This window comes from Martes martes, assembly GCF_963455335.1.
Source record: "Martes martes genome assembly, chromosome: 1".
Classification (NCBI taxonomy): Eukaryota; Metazoa; Chordata; class Mammalia; order Carnivora; family Mustelidae; genus Martes; species Martes martes.
This window is the reverse complement of record NC_137888.1, coordinates 79,948,440-79,962,456: the sequence shown is the minus strand read 5'-3', so window position 1 is coordinate 79,962,456 and position 14,017 is coordinate 79,948,440. Positions and strand designations below refer to the sequence as shown.

General features: G+C 33.9%; 1 protein-coding gene across 5 annotated transcripts in view; it reads left to right on the top strand.

Moving 5' to 3' along the window:
* The window catches only part of SLC33A1 (solute carrier family 33 member 1), a 38,823-nt gene that overhangs the window by 13,030 nt on the left and 11,776 nt on the right, over window positions 1–14,017 (top strand). Inside the window, exons 2-7 of one of the 5 annotated variants that reach the window (XM_080807005.1) lie at window positions 1,226–1,416; window positions 5,630–5,814; window positions 6,085–6,202; window positions 8,531–8,746; window positions 10,804–11,001; window positions 12,354–12,705. In XM_080807005.1, coding sequence (XP_080663131.1) covers window positions 1,226–1,416; window positions 5,630–5,814; window positions 6,085–6,202; window positions 8,531–8,746; window positions 10,804–10,971 — 878 coding nt within the window. In that variant the 3' untranslated portion in view covers window positions 10,972–11,001; window positions 12,354–12,705. Of the gene's footprint in view, window positions 1–1,225; window positions 1,417–5,629; window positions 5,815–6,084; window positions 6,203–8,530; window positions 8,747–10,803; window positions 12,706–14,017 lie in introns of those variants that run through there. The other 4 variants (XM_080807006.1, XM_080807004.1, XM_080807008.1 and 1 more) reach the window with 4 other exon arrangements.

The following is a 14,017-nucleotide window of genomic DNA, read 5'->3' as shown; positions in this document are numbered from 1 at the left end:
GAAGAAACTAAGACAGGGTTATCCAATAAGCTTTGTAGTGGCAAACAAAGATGCAATTCTTAGGGTGGTTAAGGAGATACAGGTTTTGAAAGTAGTTGTATAAAAGTTTGAAATCACAGTTTTACCACTGACTTAGAATGTAGCTTCAGCAATGTAACCTAAGCCTATTTCTTTATCTGTAAATTGGGGCTTAGTTAATCTAATCTATTGGATTGTTGTAGTAAAGGAGATATACATTCAATAAATGATGCCTCTAATATTACTATCACTTTTAATTATTGCACAGAACATTTCTAACATTCACTCCCTCTGCTTGATTTGTTCAAAAAAATGGCTAATGGCCAAGCTCTCTTTCACTGAAACAACCCAAACAGTACTCTTCATGTGTCCCCATTGTACAAGTATAAGGAAATTCCTTCTGTGTCACACTATTGAAGCCTATTCTTTTTTTTTTTTAATTTTATTTATTTAGTTGACAGAGACACAGCGAGAGAGGGAACATAAGCAGGGTGAGAGGGAGAAGGAGAAGCAGGCTCCCCGCTGAGCAGGGAACCCAATGAGGGGCTCAATTCCAGGATCCCGGGATCGTGACCAGAGTAGAAGGCAGACACCTCTAACGACTGAGCCATCCAGGTGCCCCTATTGAGGCCTATTCTAAACAGATTAGAAACATTTAAAAGTTTTAAAAATAAGAGTTGGAAAATCTAATATAAATGAGTATCTGTTTAAGTTTTAATTTAATAACTGAAATGGCTTATATGCTTAAGAAGTATCACTGATGAAGAGCTGAGGGTTGTGAGTTTGAGTCCTACATTGGGTGTAGAGATTACACATATAAGTAAATAACTAAATAGATGGATAGAGTGTAGACATTACATAAACTTTTTAAAAAAAGAAGTATGACTGATAGATCTGATGGAATATGAAAATCATTGGTCATCCCTAGCACTTTCCTTGAAGAAAATGACACAACAGACTTGTTTCATTCACCTCACAAATGTCTGTATTCCTTTTCTTTTTCCTTGTTAAGTATCCCTGTCTGTGTAGTATATGTTTAACAGAGGCAGGACTGTCTTGTTCATCTAGTATGCTCAGTATGTTGCCTTGAACATGATTTGATCTTCTAACAGATTTAGTGGAAGAAAAGTTGTATATATAAAATTTGGTATCAAGCAGATATGTCATTTCAAAAGTTGGTTATAGATGTTAACATTTTTAATTTCAGATTTCCTTTTTTTCTGGGGAACTGTATTTTTGATAACAACAACTCTAGTTGCCCTTCTGAAAAAAGAAAACAAAGAAGTATCAGTAGGAAAAGAAGAAACCCAGGGAATCACTGATACTTACAAGTTGCTTTTTGCAATTATAAAAATGCCAGCAGTTCTGACATTTTGCCTTCTGATTCTAACTGCAAAGGTAAGAGATTTATTATAAAGCAAATGTACCACCCTGTTATAATTACCAATATCATGGAATACTTCGATTGCCTTCTCATAAGTTCCTTTCCACTACTATTAGAATATAACAATAGAAAACAGTACTTTCTGTTTATTAAATTTGTTTTAAAAGGTGTGATGATATCAGATCTGATTTCAAAGTAATCTAAACATCTTGGAATCTTGAAAAGAAGTAAATTAGAGAAATTCTAATAAATGTGAAATTTAATGAAAGATATTAATGCTTGGTATGGAAATGAATGCCTTGAAAAAAACAGCTCCCTACTGTTATAATGAATGTACATTTAATGTCAGAGATATTATAATTGGAAATATAGGAGTCTATTTAAAAATGAGTTGACTTATTTTTTTTAATGTTGAAAGGAAATACACTGTAAGTAAATGGGGATTTTGGTAGCTCTTATTTTACTCTTTATGTTTTCTATTTTAAGGTGTCCTAATTTTTTAAAAAAGTCCTAATTCTATAGTCCAAAAACATTTTAAAGATATTATGCTAGAGGAAATGTAAGTTTATTTAATTATAGTAAGGTATTGCTGGTATTGGAATTAATATTCCTAAAACCTTAGTCCATTATAGGAGTTTCATATTATGTATCTATCTTTATAAACACTTTACAGTTACCTTTTGACAACCCTGAAGTAAAAATTGGAGCCTCATTGTTTTTGAAATAGTGAATTTTTTCCCCTAATGATAAGGAGGGTTACATTTTAAGGAAACATTGGGAAGGTTAAACTTAAGGAACTCAAGATTCAACTTCAGAATGAAATGGTTCAAGGAAGGTAGTAATATTCTCTAATTACATCATTTAGAGGTAATCATTACTAACACTTTTGGTGTATTTCCTTCCAGCCGTCTTTTTCTCCTGTGTGTGTGTGTGCATGTTATGTGTGTGTGAGTGTGTGTGTGTGTGTGTGTGTACACACACTTTATATATATAAATATAATTAATAAGTTATAATCGACATTAATGTTAATAGGAGATATCTGTAGTACACATATCTAACAAAACACCCAGGATATACAAAAATTCTACAAATTGAAAAAAAAAAAAAGAGGCTGCTCTGGATATTTAAATGCCCAATAACCGTATGAAAAGATGCTCAACCGCTTTAGTCATCAGGGAAATGCAAATTATAACCATAACAAGATGCCACTGCACACCCACCAGAAAGGTTAAATTTGAAAGGACAATATATGTCTCTGCAAGGCTGTGAAGCAATTGGAACTCTTTATATATTTATATACATACAGATAGGCATGTAAATAAAAGTAGAATTGGATCATACCATACATAATTTTTATCTCATTTTTTGGTCTTATTACCCCATATTCCTTATCATTAAATAATTTTTGGAAACATACTTTTTAGGGGCACCTGGGTGGCTCAGTCAGCTAGGTGACCAACTCTTGATTTCACTTCAGGTCTCCATCTTAGGATCATGAGTTCAGGTCCCACATTGGGCCCCACACTGGGCATGGAGCCTACTTAAAAAAGAAAAGATATTTTAATAGCGATTTAATTGTTACAGTGTATAGATTTGCTGTAATTTACTCATTTTTCTCTTGTATATTTGCTTATGTTTTTTAATTATAAAAATGCACTAGTGAATATTTTTGTGTATTTCCTTTTGGTAGATTCTTAAGTGGGTCAGTGAATATGATTGCTAAACTGCTTTGTAAAAGATTACAGTTACACTGTTGATAATGTATAAGGAGGTGCTTCAGTTACAGAATATAGACTCTTATGTTCCCTTTTTTTTATTTATTTTTAAAGATTTTATTTATTTATTTGAGAGAGAATGAGTGAGAGAGAGCATGAGAGAGGAGAAGGTCAGAGGGAGAAGTAGACTCCCCAAGGAGCTGGGAGCCCGATGCGGGACTCGATCCTGGAAGTCTGGGATCATAACCTGAGCTGAAGGCAGTCGCTCAACCAACTGAGCCACCCAGGCGCCCTTATGTTCTAAAGTAAACTTCGCCAAAAGTAACATCTCTCCTGACTTCTAATGTCATAAATTAGTTTTCTCTGCTTTTGAGTTTTATAATAAATGGAGATTTATAATAAGTGGAGACATTTTTATGTCTGGCTCTTATGTTTCACTAAACATTATATTTTTATAATTTATCCATATTATTATTTATAGCAACAGTTTGTTCATCTCATTGCTTATAATATTCCACTGTATTAATATGCTGTAATTTATTCATTCTATCAACAAGTGTTTAGTAATTTTCTACTTTTGAACTATTATGAATAGTACTTCCATGAATATTCATATACATTACTTTTGGTGAACATGGATACACATTTCTGATGGGCAAATACCTCAGAATGGAATTGCTGGGTCATAAGGAACGCTTTAGATACTGCCACACAATTTTCCAGAGTGGTTGTTTCCATTTTCCCTACTTCCATCAATGTAAGAGAGTTCCAATTGCTTCACAGCCTTGCAAAGACATATATTGCCCTATCAAATTTAACCTTTCTGGTGGGTGTGTAGTGGCATTTCGTTATGGTTATAATTTGCATTTCCCTGATGACTAAAGCTGTTGAGCACCTTTTCATATGGTTATTGGACATTTAAATATCCAGAGCTGCCTCTTTTTTTTTTTCAATTTGTAGAATTTTTGTATATCCTGGTTGTTTTGTTAGATTATGTGTACTATAGATATCTCCTACTATAGCACTTTTAAGATAAAGTAAATGTTGAAGTCAGTTTGTATACCTAATTTTTACAAAGAGAATGGGTGAAATGTAATGAACTCTTTTGTGGATTTAAGTAAAATATCTTTGGCCTTTAATTTTTCTATGGTGAAATTTGCCCTTTGGCTCCATTCCAAGAAGTTAAAGTACATACTTATTACCATTTCTTTAAAGAATGTTTTTTAATAAAGCTTCACACTCACTGAAAATTTGCTTAGATAGTTGAAAGAATTCCCATATGTCATTATTCAAATTCTCTAATTGTTAACAGTTAGTTCCACTTTCAGTATTCTGCAGATTTGTGCTCTATTACATATTTCTTCTGAAATATTAGAGTATTCTGTACATACTATGCTCCTTTATCCATAAATACCTTGAGTATTTATTTCCTAAGAACAAGGGTTTTCTTTTCCAAGCTACAACCTACTCAAAAATTAAGGAATTTAAGTTGATACAATACTGTTATCTCATCACAGTCTATACCCAGATTTCACCAGTTGTCCGAGTAACAACCTTTATAATTTTACTCTTCCCTGGTCAGGGCTCCAGTCCAGAATCACACGTTGGATTTAGTGGGTATCAGCCTTTTTTTGTCCTTCATGACCTGGATGTTCTAAATTTTTCTGTGGAGTGGCCTTCCACTTATGTGTGTCTGATGTTTCTTCGTGTTTAGGTTCAGGTAATGCAAATATGTCAGGAATATCACCCAAGTAATATAGTGGTGACTTTGGGGAATTCTATGAGAAGCCTTATCATGTCCCTATATCCCATTAACTGTTGTTAACTTTGATTACTTTGTTAACCCATTATAAAGTTATTATTTTTCTTTCTGTAATTAAAAACTAATTTATGGAGAGATACTTTGAGACTCTCTAAATACCTTGTTTCACCCCAAACTTTTACTCACTGCTTTGAGCATCCTCTTTTTTGTTTGTTTTTAAAAATTAAACTATAGCTTTTCTTCCCCTTCATTTTATTTAACCCTTTAGGTAGAATGTTGTCTCAAAATTACTTTTGAAATGTTAGATGACTTTCAGAAATTTTATTATGATCAGTCAGAAATCATTAAAAATGTGTATATGTGGCAGTCATGCTTCATTTTAACCAGATTTTATTTGGAGTCAATTAAAGACTCTTTAAAACTTAAAACATATTAATCAGTAAGTTGGGATTTGAATACTGTTTATTGTAAGAGATTGAACTTTTTGAAATGGAAATTAGTTGTAATTGTTACCATCTGCAGTTCCTTAAAGTGCTGAATTTTCGGTTGTTTTCACTGAATATTGTCCATAGACCATAGGATAGAGTATGTCTTCTGTAACTTGATTGTTGTACCAGATAGAATAATATAGTTACTTGTAACTGCTGTAAATCAATAATGACATTGAGATTCTTGAAGAACTTACATATGCTTGGGGAAAATATTTTGTAAATCACAAATTAAAGTATTTTTTTGTTTTTATATTGCAGATTGGTTTTTCAGCAGCAGATGCAGTAACAGGACTGAAATTGGTAGAAGAGGGAGTACCCAAAGAACATTTAGCCTTATTGGCAGTTCCAATGGTTCCTTTGCAGATAATATTGCCTCTGATTATCAGCAAATACACTGCAGGACCCCAGCCACTAAACATATTTTACAAAGCCATGCCCTACAGGTAAAAATGAAGTAAAACCTTACTAAATAAGAAAAGTTTAATGAGCATTCATCGGTATCACTAATAACTGTGTTAAGTATATATGGAAAAAGACTTGGAAAGCATCTTTAACTTCAATATCATTTATATGCACTTTTATCTCTTTCTAACCTCCTAACAGTTTTTAAATAATAGGCTACTTTCACATAGTAGGCATACAGATTTCTGTTTTTGTTGTTATTTTTTAACCTAAAATGGAAGTCAACTCCATGTTTCTTCTTTTTTCTATAGATTGTTGCTTGGATTAGAATATGCTCTGCTGGTTTGGTGGACTCCCAAAGTAGAACATCAAGGAGGATTCCCTATATATTACTATATTATAGTGCTGCTGAGTTATGCGTTACATCAGGTAAGCTTGTTGTGGTTTTCCCAGAATTAAACTGTTTTTGGAAAATAAAGAAGACATTTTTCTATAGTGGCCTTCAAATAATGATAATAAATTTTTTAAGACTTAAGCAGGCGTCTAACATTGAAGAGATTATTTGACAGTGAATCTTAAACTGTGGCTTTTGATTTTTTGAACTCTATTTGTGGAGAATTTCTTCATTTTATTTTGTTCATTCAACCAATATTTGTTATATTACAGAATTAATTCCAAAGCTAGTAATTATACCCTTCCTAAGTATTCCTCAGTCCATCCCTAGACTTGGGTTCTTTATTTCTTCTATTCCAGATGCCTTTTCTTTTTCTTTTTTTTTTTTTTAATTTTATTTATTTATTTGACAGAGAGAGAGATCACAAGTAGGCAGAGAGGCAGGCAGAGAGAAGAGGAAGCAGGCTCCCTGCTGATGCAGGGCTCATCCCAGGACCCTGGAACCATGGGACCATGGGACCATGACCTGCGCCGAAGGCAGAGGCTTTAACCCACTGAGCCACCCAGGCGCCCCTCCAGATGCCTTTTCTTTCTGAAAGTCTTGCGAAATAATGATGGCTACTGTGTGACAGATCCCAGGTTTTTGGTTTCGATTCTGTACTGAGAGTTAGGCTTACTTTTTGTGATTTTGAAAGTTGTGTGTTAATCTGCTTTCTTTTTCTTTATTAGCTATGTTTGTAATCCCTAGCCTCACCTAAACTGGTGCAGAATGGGGTTGTGTTCTGGGGGCAGGTGGTTCAAGTAAGCTATAGACGCCCAGCAGTAAACTTTGGGACTTGAGTGCAGTTATTACAAATGTGTCTTTAAGAGTCACTTTTCTATGGAACCTAGTTTAAACTCTTTGAAAATTATAATTACAAACTCCTCACTTGTTTTTAACTGAAACCTAAAAATGTGGCTACCAAGTAATCTCAATAATTTTTTACATATAGTTATATCATTTGGGAGAACTCCATAATGGATCTGTCCAACTAAATGTATGTTTAAAGGAGTGCTTAAACTTAATAAATGTTTCACTATCTGTGTAAGTAAAGGAAAACTACAGTGTAGTAGTCCAAAAATCATTTGTTTGGCTTTGGATTTTATTAGAAAATTTTCTAAAATGTAGCCAGTGATGCTCAGACAGCCAGATGCTTTCTGGGAAAAACTGTACAAGGTCAAGTAAATTTGAGAAATGATACCTGACATAACCCCTCTTTATGTAGCATCTTAATCATCAACAAATATTAATTGGAAACCTATTCTATGCCAGAAACCATTCTAAGTGGTAAAATATAATAATAAATCATATCAAAATCCCTATCCTTAGGGAGTTTATATCCTAAAGCCTTTCAGAGGCCTACAGTGAAAGGGACCTGTTGATTTTTTTTGTGTAATTTAGTGTTTCTCATTCTTTTTTGACTGTGGAATACCTTTTTCTGTGAACACCCTATGGAACAGTATTCAAAGGAAAGCTATTTTGGAAACATAGTTTGTTTCTCTGTTTCTAAATGGAGGGTTAATTCTTGCCTCTTAAGTACTTTTTGCCTCTTAAGGAGATTTTTCTGTTCAGTTTGTCTCATAAATTTTGAAATCTTATCATTCTTCTATATATGTAAAGGAAAAAAATACATATATATTCATTCACATATATACTTATATATACACACACAGGATATATTTAGGAACAGTACAAATATGGGGTTTTATTAATTGCTGCATGCGTCCTTTGATGCCACCCTGTTTGTCATTTTCTCTATTGAGCTTTCCTTGACTACTTAGTGTAGGATTAATCTGTCATTGTTCAGGTCCCAGTAGTATAATGTGTGTACTTCTACTTACAACACTTAACTGCATTTCATCATAATTATTTATTCCTTATTTTCCCAGCCTAGAATAAATTCTTCAAGGGCACAGAAAGACTGTGTCTTATTCATTTTTTTATTGCCATGATCTCATCTGGCCTATAGTAGGGGCTCAATGTATCTTTGTTGACTCAAGTTTAATAAGGGTCATAAAAATTAATTTTCAGATTTATGAATTTGATGTTCTTTTTTTTTTTTTTAAGATTTTATTTATTTATTTGACAGACAGAGATCACACGTAGGCAGAGAGGCAGGCAGAGAGAGAAGGGGAAGCAGTCTCCCCGCTGAGCAGAGAGCCAGATGCGGGGCTTGATCCCAGAACCCTGGGATCATGACCCGAGCGAAGGCAGAGGCTTTAACCCACTGAGCCACCCAGGCGCCCCTGAATTTGATGTTCTTAACTCAGATTCTTTTTTATAAAGTCTAATTATGCTAAAGATGTTTGACATTTTCCTTGTAGGTTACATTGTACAGCATGTATGTTTCCATAATGGCTTTCAATGCGAAGGTTAGTGATCCACTTATTGGAGGAACATATATGACCCTTTTAAATACTGTGTCCAATCTGGGAGGAAACTGGCCTTCTACAGTAGCTCTTTGGCTAGTAGATCCCCTCACAGTAAAAGAGTGTGTGGGAGCATCAAACCAGAATTGTCGAACACCTGATGCTGTTGAGGTAAGTATGTTGTGATTTTATTTTTATTTATTTATTTTTATTTTTTTAAAGATTCCACCTATTTATTTGGGAGACAGAGAGCAGGAGTCAGGTGAGGGGCAAAGGGAGAAGCAGAGGAGGGAGCCCAATGAGGGGCTCGATCCCTGGATTCTGGGATCTTGACCCGCGTCGAAGGCAGTGCCCAACCAACTGAGCCACCCAGGCACCCCAGTATGTTGTATTTTAGATAACATTAAGCAATAATTTTATAATTTTAGATAACATAAATTTAGATAACATTAAGATACCAATTTTCAGAGATGCCTGGGTGGCTCAGTTGGTTGAGCTTCTGCCTTCAGATCAGGTCATGATCCCAGGGTCCTGGGATTGAGTCTCGCCTTGGGCTCCTTTCTTAGTGGGGAGCCTGTTTCTCCCTCTGCCTCCTCTGCCTGCTCTGCCTGCCCTATCTGCTGCCGCCCCTGCTTTGTGCACTTTCTCTCTAACAAATAAATAAATAAAATCTTAAAAAAAAAAAAACTATGGTGTGCCTGGGTGGCTCAGTTGGTTAAGCAACTGCCTTTGGCTCCGGTCATGATTCCAGGGTCCTGAGATCGAGTCCCACATCAAGCGCCCCCTGCTCTGCAGGGATACTGCTTCTCCCTCTCCCTCTGCTGCTCCCCCTGCTTATGCTCACTCTCTCTGTCAAATAAATAAATGAAATCTTTAAATAAAAGATGCTAATTTTCAGGGGAACCTGGCTGGCTCAGTCTGTGGAGCATGCCACTCTTGATCTTGGGGTTGTAAGTTTAAGACCCACATTGGGGGGGCGCCTGGGTGGCTCAGTGGGTTAAGCCTCTGCCTTCGGCTCAGATCATGATCTCAGGGTCCTGGGATCGAGTCCCACATCAGGCTCTCTGCTTGGCAGGGAGCCTGCTTCCTCCTCTCTCTCTCTCTGCCTGCCTCTCTGCCTACTTGTGATCTCTCTCTGTCAAATAAATAAATGAAATCTTAAAAAAAAAAAAAAAAGACCCACATTGGGTATGGAAATTACTTTAAAAAAAAAGAAAGATATTAATATTCTTATTTACCTCTACAAGTACTATTTTTTTTTTTTTGAAAAATCGTACCTGCCTATAGTTTCTTTCATTCTTTTTTTGGTGTTTTTTTGTTAGATTTTATTTATTTATTTGACAGAGAGAGAGAGCACAAGCAGGGGGTACAGGAGAGGGAGAAGCAGGCTGCCTGCTGAGCAGGGAGCCCAATGTGGAGCTCAATCCCAAGACCCTGGGATCATGAACTGAGCCAAAGACAGATGCTTAACCCACTGAGCCACCCAGGTGTCCTTAGTTTCTGGTGTAGAGATCTCTGTATTTTTTTTTTCCTGTCAGAACTGAGGTTATAACGCTAAGAGTAGCTCATTTGAAGATGCTTCTCAGCAAGGGAGGAATAGTCTCTCTCCCCTTTACCTTGAGGATTCTATACAATAGGCACTTAATAAGTGCATAATTAACAGCTGAGTATTATAATGATAGAAAAAGGGAAACTCCATTGACCATTTATATAACAACTGTAGCCAGACCTGAATGGTTAGCACACTATTGTTAAATTATTTCAAATTAACATTAGCCCACTTCTAGGGTAGATTCATTGGAAATTTTCTTCACATTTCCCAAATATGAAAAGTTATATCTCCAAAATGGAATATGAGTATTGTTTATAAAAACTGAAAATGTTTTTAATCCTCTTAGTAGCATTAGAGAAATTAAGGTATATTAGCATATTTCACCATTTGAAGTGAATGAAATGTTGAAATTATTTAACAAAAATACATTTTGAAGGGATCCTGGTTGGCTCAGTGGGTAGACCCCTATGACACTTGATCTCTTGGTCCTTGCGTTATGAATTCAAGATCCATCCTGGATTACTTAAAATAATAATAATAATAATAAATAATAAATAAAAATAACTTCCAAAAGTATTTTTTTATTAATCCCTTAGCTACAAAGTAGAAGCATCTAAATTACTGAATACTTCCCTTTTGAAATTGTGAAATATTTATTATAATTTTACTTTTACAGCTTTGCAAAAAGCTTGGTGGCTCATGTGTTACGGCGCTGGATGGTTATTATGTAGAATCCATCATTTGTGTTTTTATTGGATTTGGTTGGTGGTTCTTTCTTGGTCCAAAATTGAAAAAATTACAAGATGAAGGACCGTCTTCATGGAAGTGCAAAAGAAGCAATTAATTTGTATTCACTACTGGACGTTCTAGGAAGGTAACTGTAGTTTTATTTTAATTCAGACAGCAATGATAATCAGTGCATAGGAGTACAAAATAAAATTTTAAACAAGGAAATTATTAATATAAATGCCAAATGATTAAAAAATAGAGACTCTCTGTATAGTTGATTATATTTTCCTTGCCTTGTCAATGTATTTGAAGTTTACTTAAGGTCAGGAAATTGATTCTAAAACAAATTTTCTGGCCTTGTTATTTGATTTATATCTTTTTAATTTACTGAACAAAGTATGTTTTAACCTGCAGTGCAGTAGTCATGGGTGGTAACCATCCAGTCAAGTATTGTTATCAGTACCCATCATTGAGCTGTATTTAAAATTCTGGTACAATATATGAAATGGAACAGAGTTTGATATTCAGGTACTAATTACAGCCAGTCTGACCTTGTTGACAACTAAATTTTATTTTGAATTGCAAATTGGTTAAATTTTATGTGGAATTTGCTGAGAAGAGAATGCAGACTACTGAATGCCATTTTAGTTGTTATTTTTCTGACCATAACCACATTGTACTAATGAATCTGTGTTAAAAAGACTATTTTAAATGTATTTCCTGCTTTTGTAAGCATTAAAGATTTATAAGAAGATTATTCAAACTATTTTTTATAAAATGAAAGCTAACGATTTTTAATTTAATGATTCCCTGTCCCCCTTTTTGGGGGAGATATTCTGATTCCTTGTTAACTTTTACCCTAAAGCTTGCATATGTTTTCGTCATAAGTGCTTCATGGCATACAGACAGCTCATGAAGGGATCTAATTTAGTGTTGTATGTACGTTCATGGCAAAGTTTTGAAAATAAAAAACGTTTTACTCAAAGCAGTTTTTTTTTTTTATTACTGAGAGAAAAAAACAGTAAAGATTTTCAATTAAATAAAATCAAAATGAGTAATACTATAATTTTAAAGACTAATGCTTAGAGAGACAAAGACATTTTGTGCCTTTGACAAGTTAAATTATGTTGTGGAAGAATGTTTCTTAATTAAGCACTTTACTAGTGAGAAAAGATCTCACAGTTACTTTATATAAAGTCAGGTATTGTATTTCCACTTATTAAAATACAACCTTCTGTTTGTAAACTATAGTATCTGCTGGAGGATTAATATCCCAGGAAGGTTAAGCTTTGGAATACGTTAGCAATTCCCAACATATTATGTATACAAATAAGAAGGTTCTTTGCATTTTTGTGTCGTATATTACTCTGACTCTTTAGAGATTATGTAAATCCTTCCAAAGATATAGAAAAAGAAAGATTAAGTTGAGTCTGACTTAATTTTATCCTTGTGGGAAAACATATACTAATTTTTTATTTTGTTAATTTTATAACATAGGTGAATTTTAGAGTGGGGGTTTTATATAAGTAATGGAGGATAAAATGGGTGGGAGAAAATGGCACTCAGCATCTGAAGAAAGATAGAGGCGGTTCTCTAGAACTCATGCATTGCCATTGGAAAGCCTTTGTTGGGCATCGATGTCAGATCTGAAGAATCACCTGGAAAATCATCCTAGAAACAAGGAAGCTACACCAAACTGTAGTCTACCATACTTTGTCACATGGGTTGTCCATTATCATGTATTATAATCAGAATGTCTACTTGAATAAAGAAAAAAGCCCATTTACTCTCATATGTGAAATGTATTTTGCTTTTTAATTTTTGGATTAAAAAGTTGATATTGCCATAATTACCTTTTGTTTCTTACCCATTTATATTACATATTTACATACTTTCAAGCATACTTTGAAGTCAACCAAGCTTTAATGATTTAAAGTATTAAAATCTGTTGTAAGCCTTTAACTATAAGGTGAAAGCCATTAATTGCATTTGCTCTAGAAATTTTGAATTATAGTCCTTTGGTTATTTGGGTACATGCTTGTAATGCATACCAAAAATGACTTCTTAATAGCTATGTGCAACTGTGTTGCATACATTGATCACTGATGGTATCTTACAAATGATCTACCTGAATCTGAGGATCTGTTCATGGTATATCAATAGTACTTAGAAAATACTACCCTTTTTTGCATATGTTTTTCTTTACTGATAGATCCTGATAAACTCTGCCCTCAAGCATGAACATTAATCCTCCAGTTAATGTATTATATATTTACTAGCTAGTACTCTTATAAATCTCACAAGGTTATAAGATTAGCTAAGACTAATAACAAAAATTCCTTCCTTTGTAAATATTTTAATTTTGCCTATTCAATCACAAAAAAATTTTGTTCAATACCTAAAATAGATTTCTCTATTTTTTTAATATTAAACCTTTGCAATATAAAATAAATCTGTTGTTTGATTTCTTCTCTTTATTACAAGGATTTTTATCCTAAGCAGATGTCATTGGGGCCTTGAAACCCCTGAATTGCTAGCAAAACTGGATATGTAATTATTTGTCTTTCTGGAGAGAGCTCTTGTTAAAATCTTAAGTGGTCTGTGATCCAAAAAGTGTAAGAGCTAGGGCCTTATTGAATATGGGCTATGAATTGTAAACATAAATTTGAAATAATAGTTGTGAAACTAATTGTTTAAAGCATCCTAAAAACAATGTTAAAAGAAAAATCTATAATGAAAACTGGAAAATGTCTGCATTTGTAGTATTGAACTTGAACCTTGAATGGTTTAGAGAAGGTAAGATTACCGGTAGCAGAGGGATGTAAGGATGAATTCTGTCCCAAAAATGATATATCTTATTCATTTAGTACTTTTTCCTATGAATAATTTCTATTTTGCCCTGTTAACAGAAACCCAAAATAGTATGTTGTTTTATATTAAATGGTGGTTGAGCTTATTATTTAATATAATAGAAGACCAGACTTATTTTTATATTTTGAGGGATCATGTTTGTTTTATGTGGTTGAAAGAATGAATAAAACTGTATGACACAGACACTGCTAAAGCTAAGGAACCAATTTGTTGGGGACATTCCATGCAGATTTCCAAAATGTATTTTACCTTAGTATTAAAGAAAATAAGTTTTAAGAAATTATTCCATT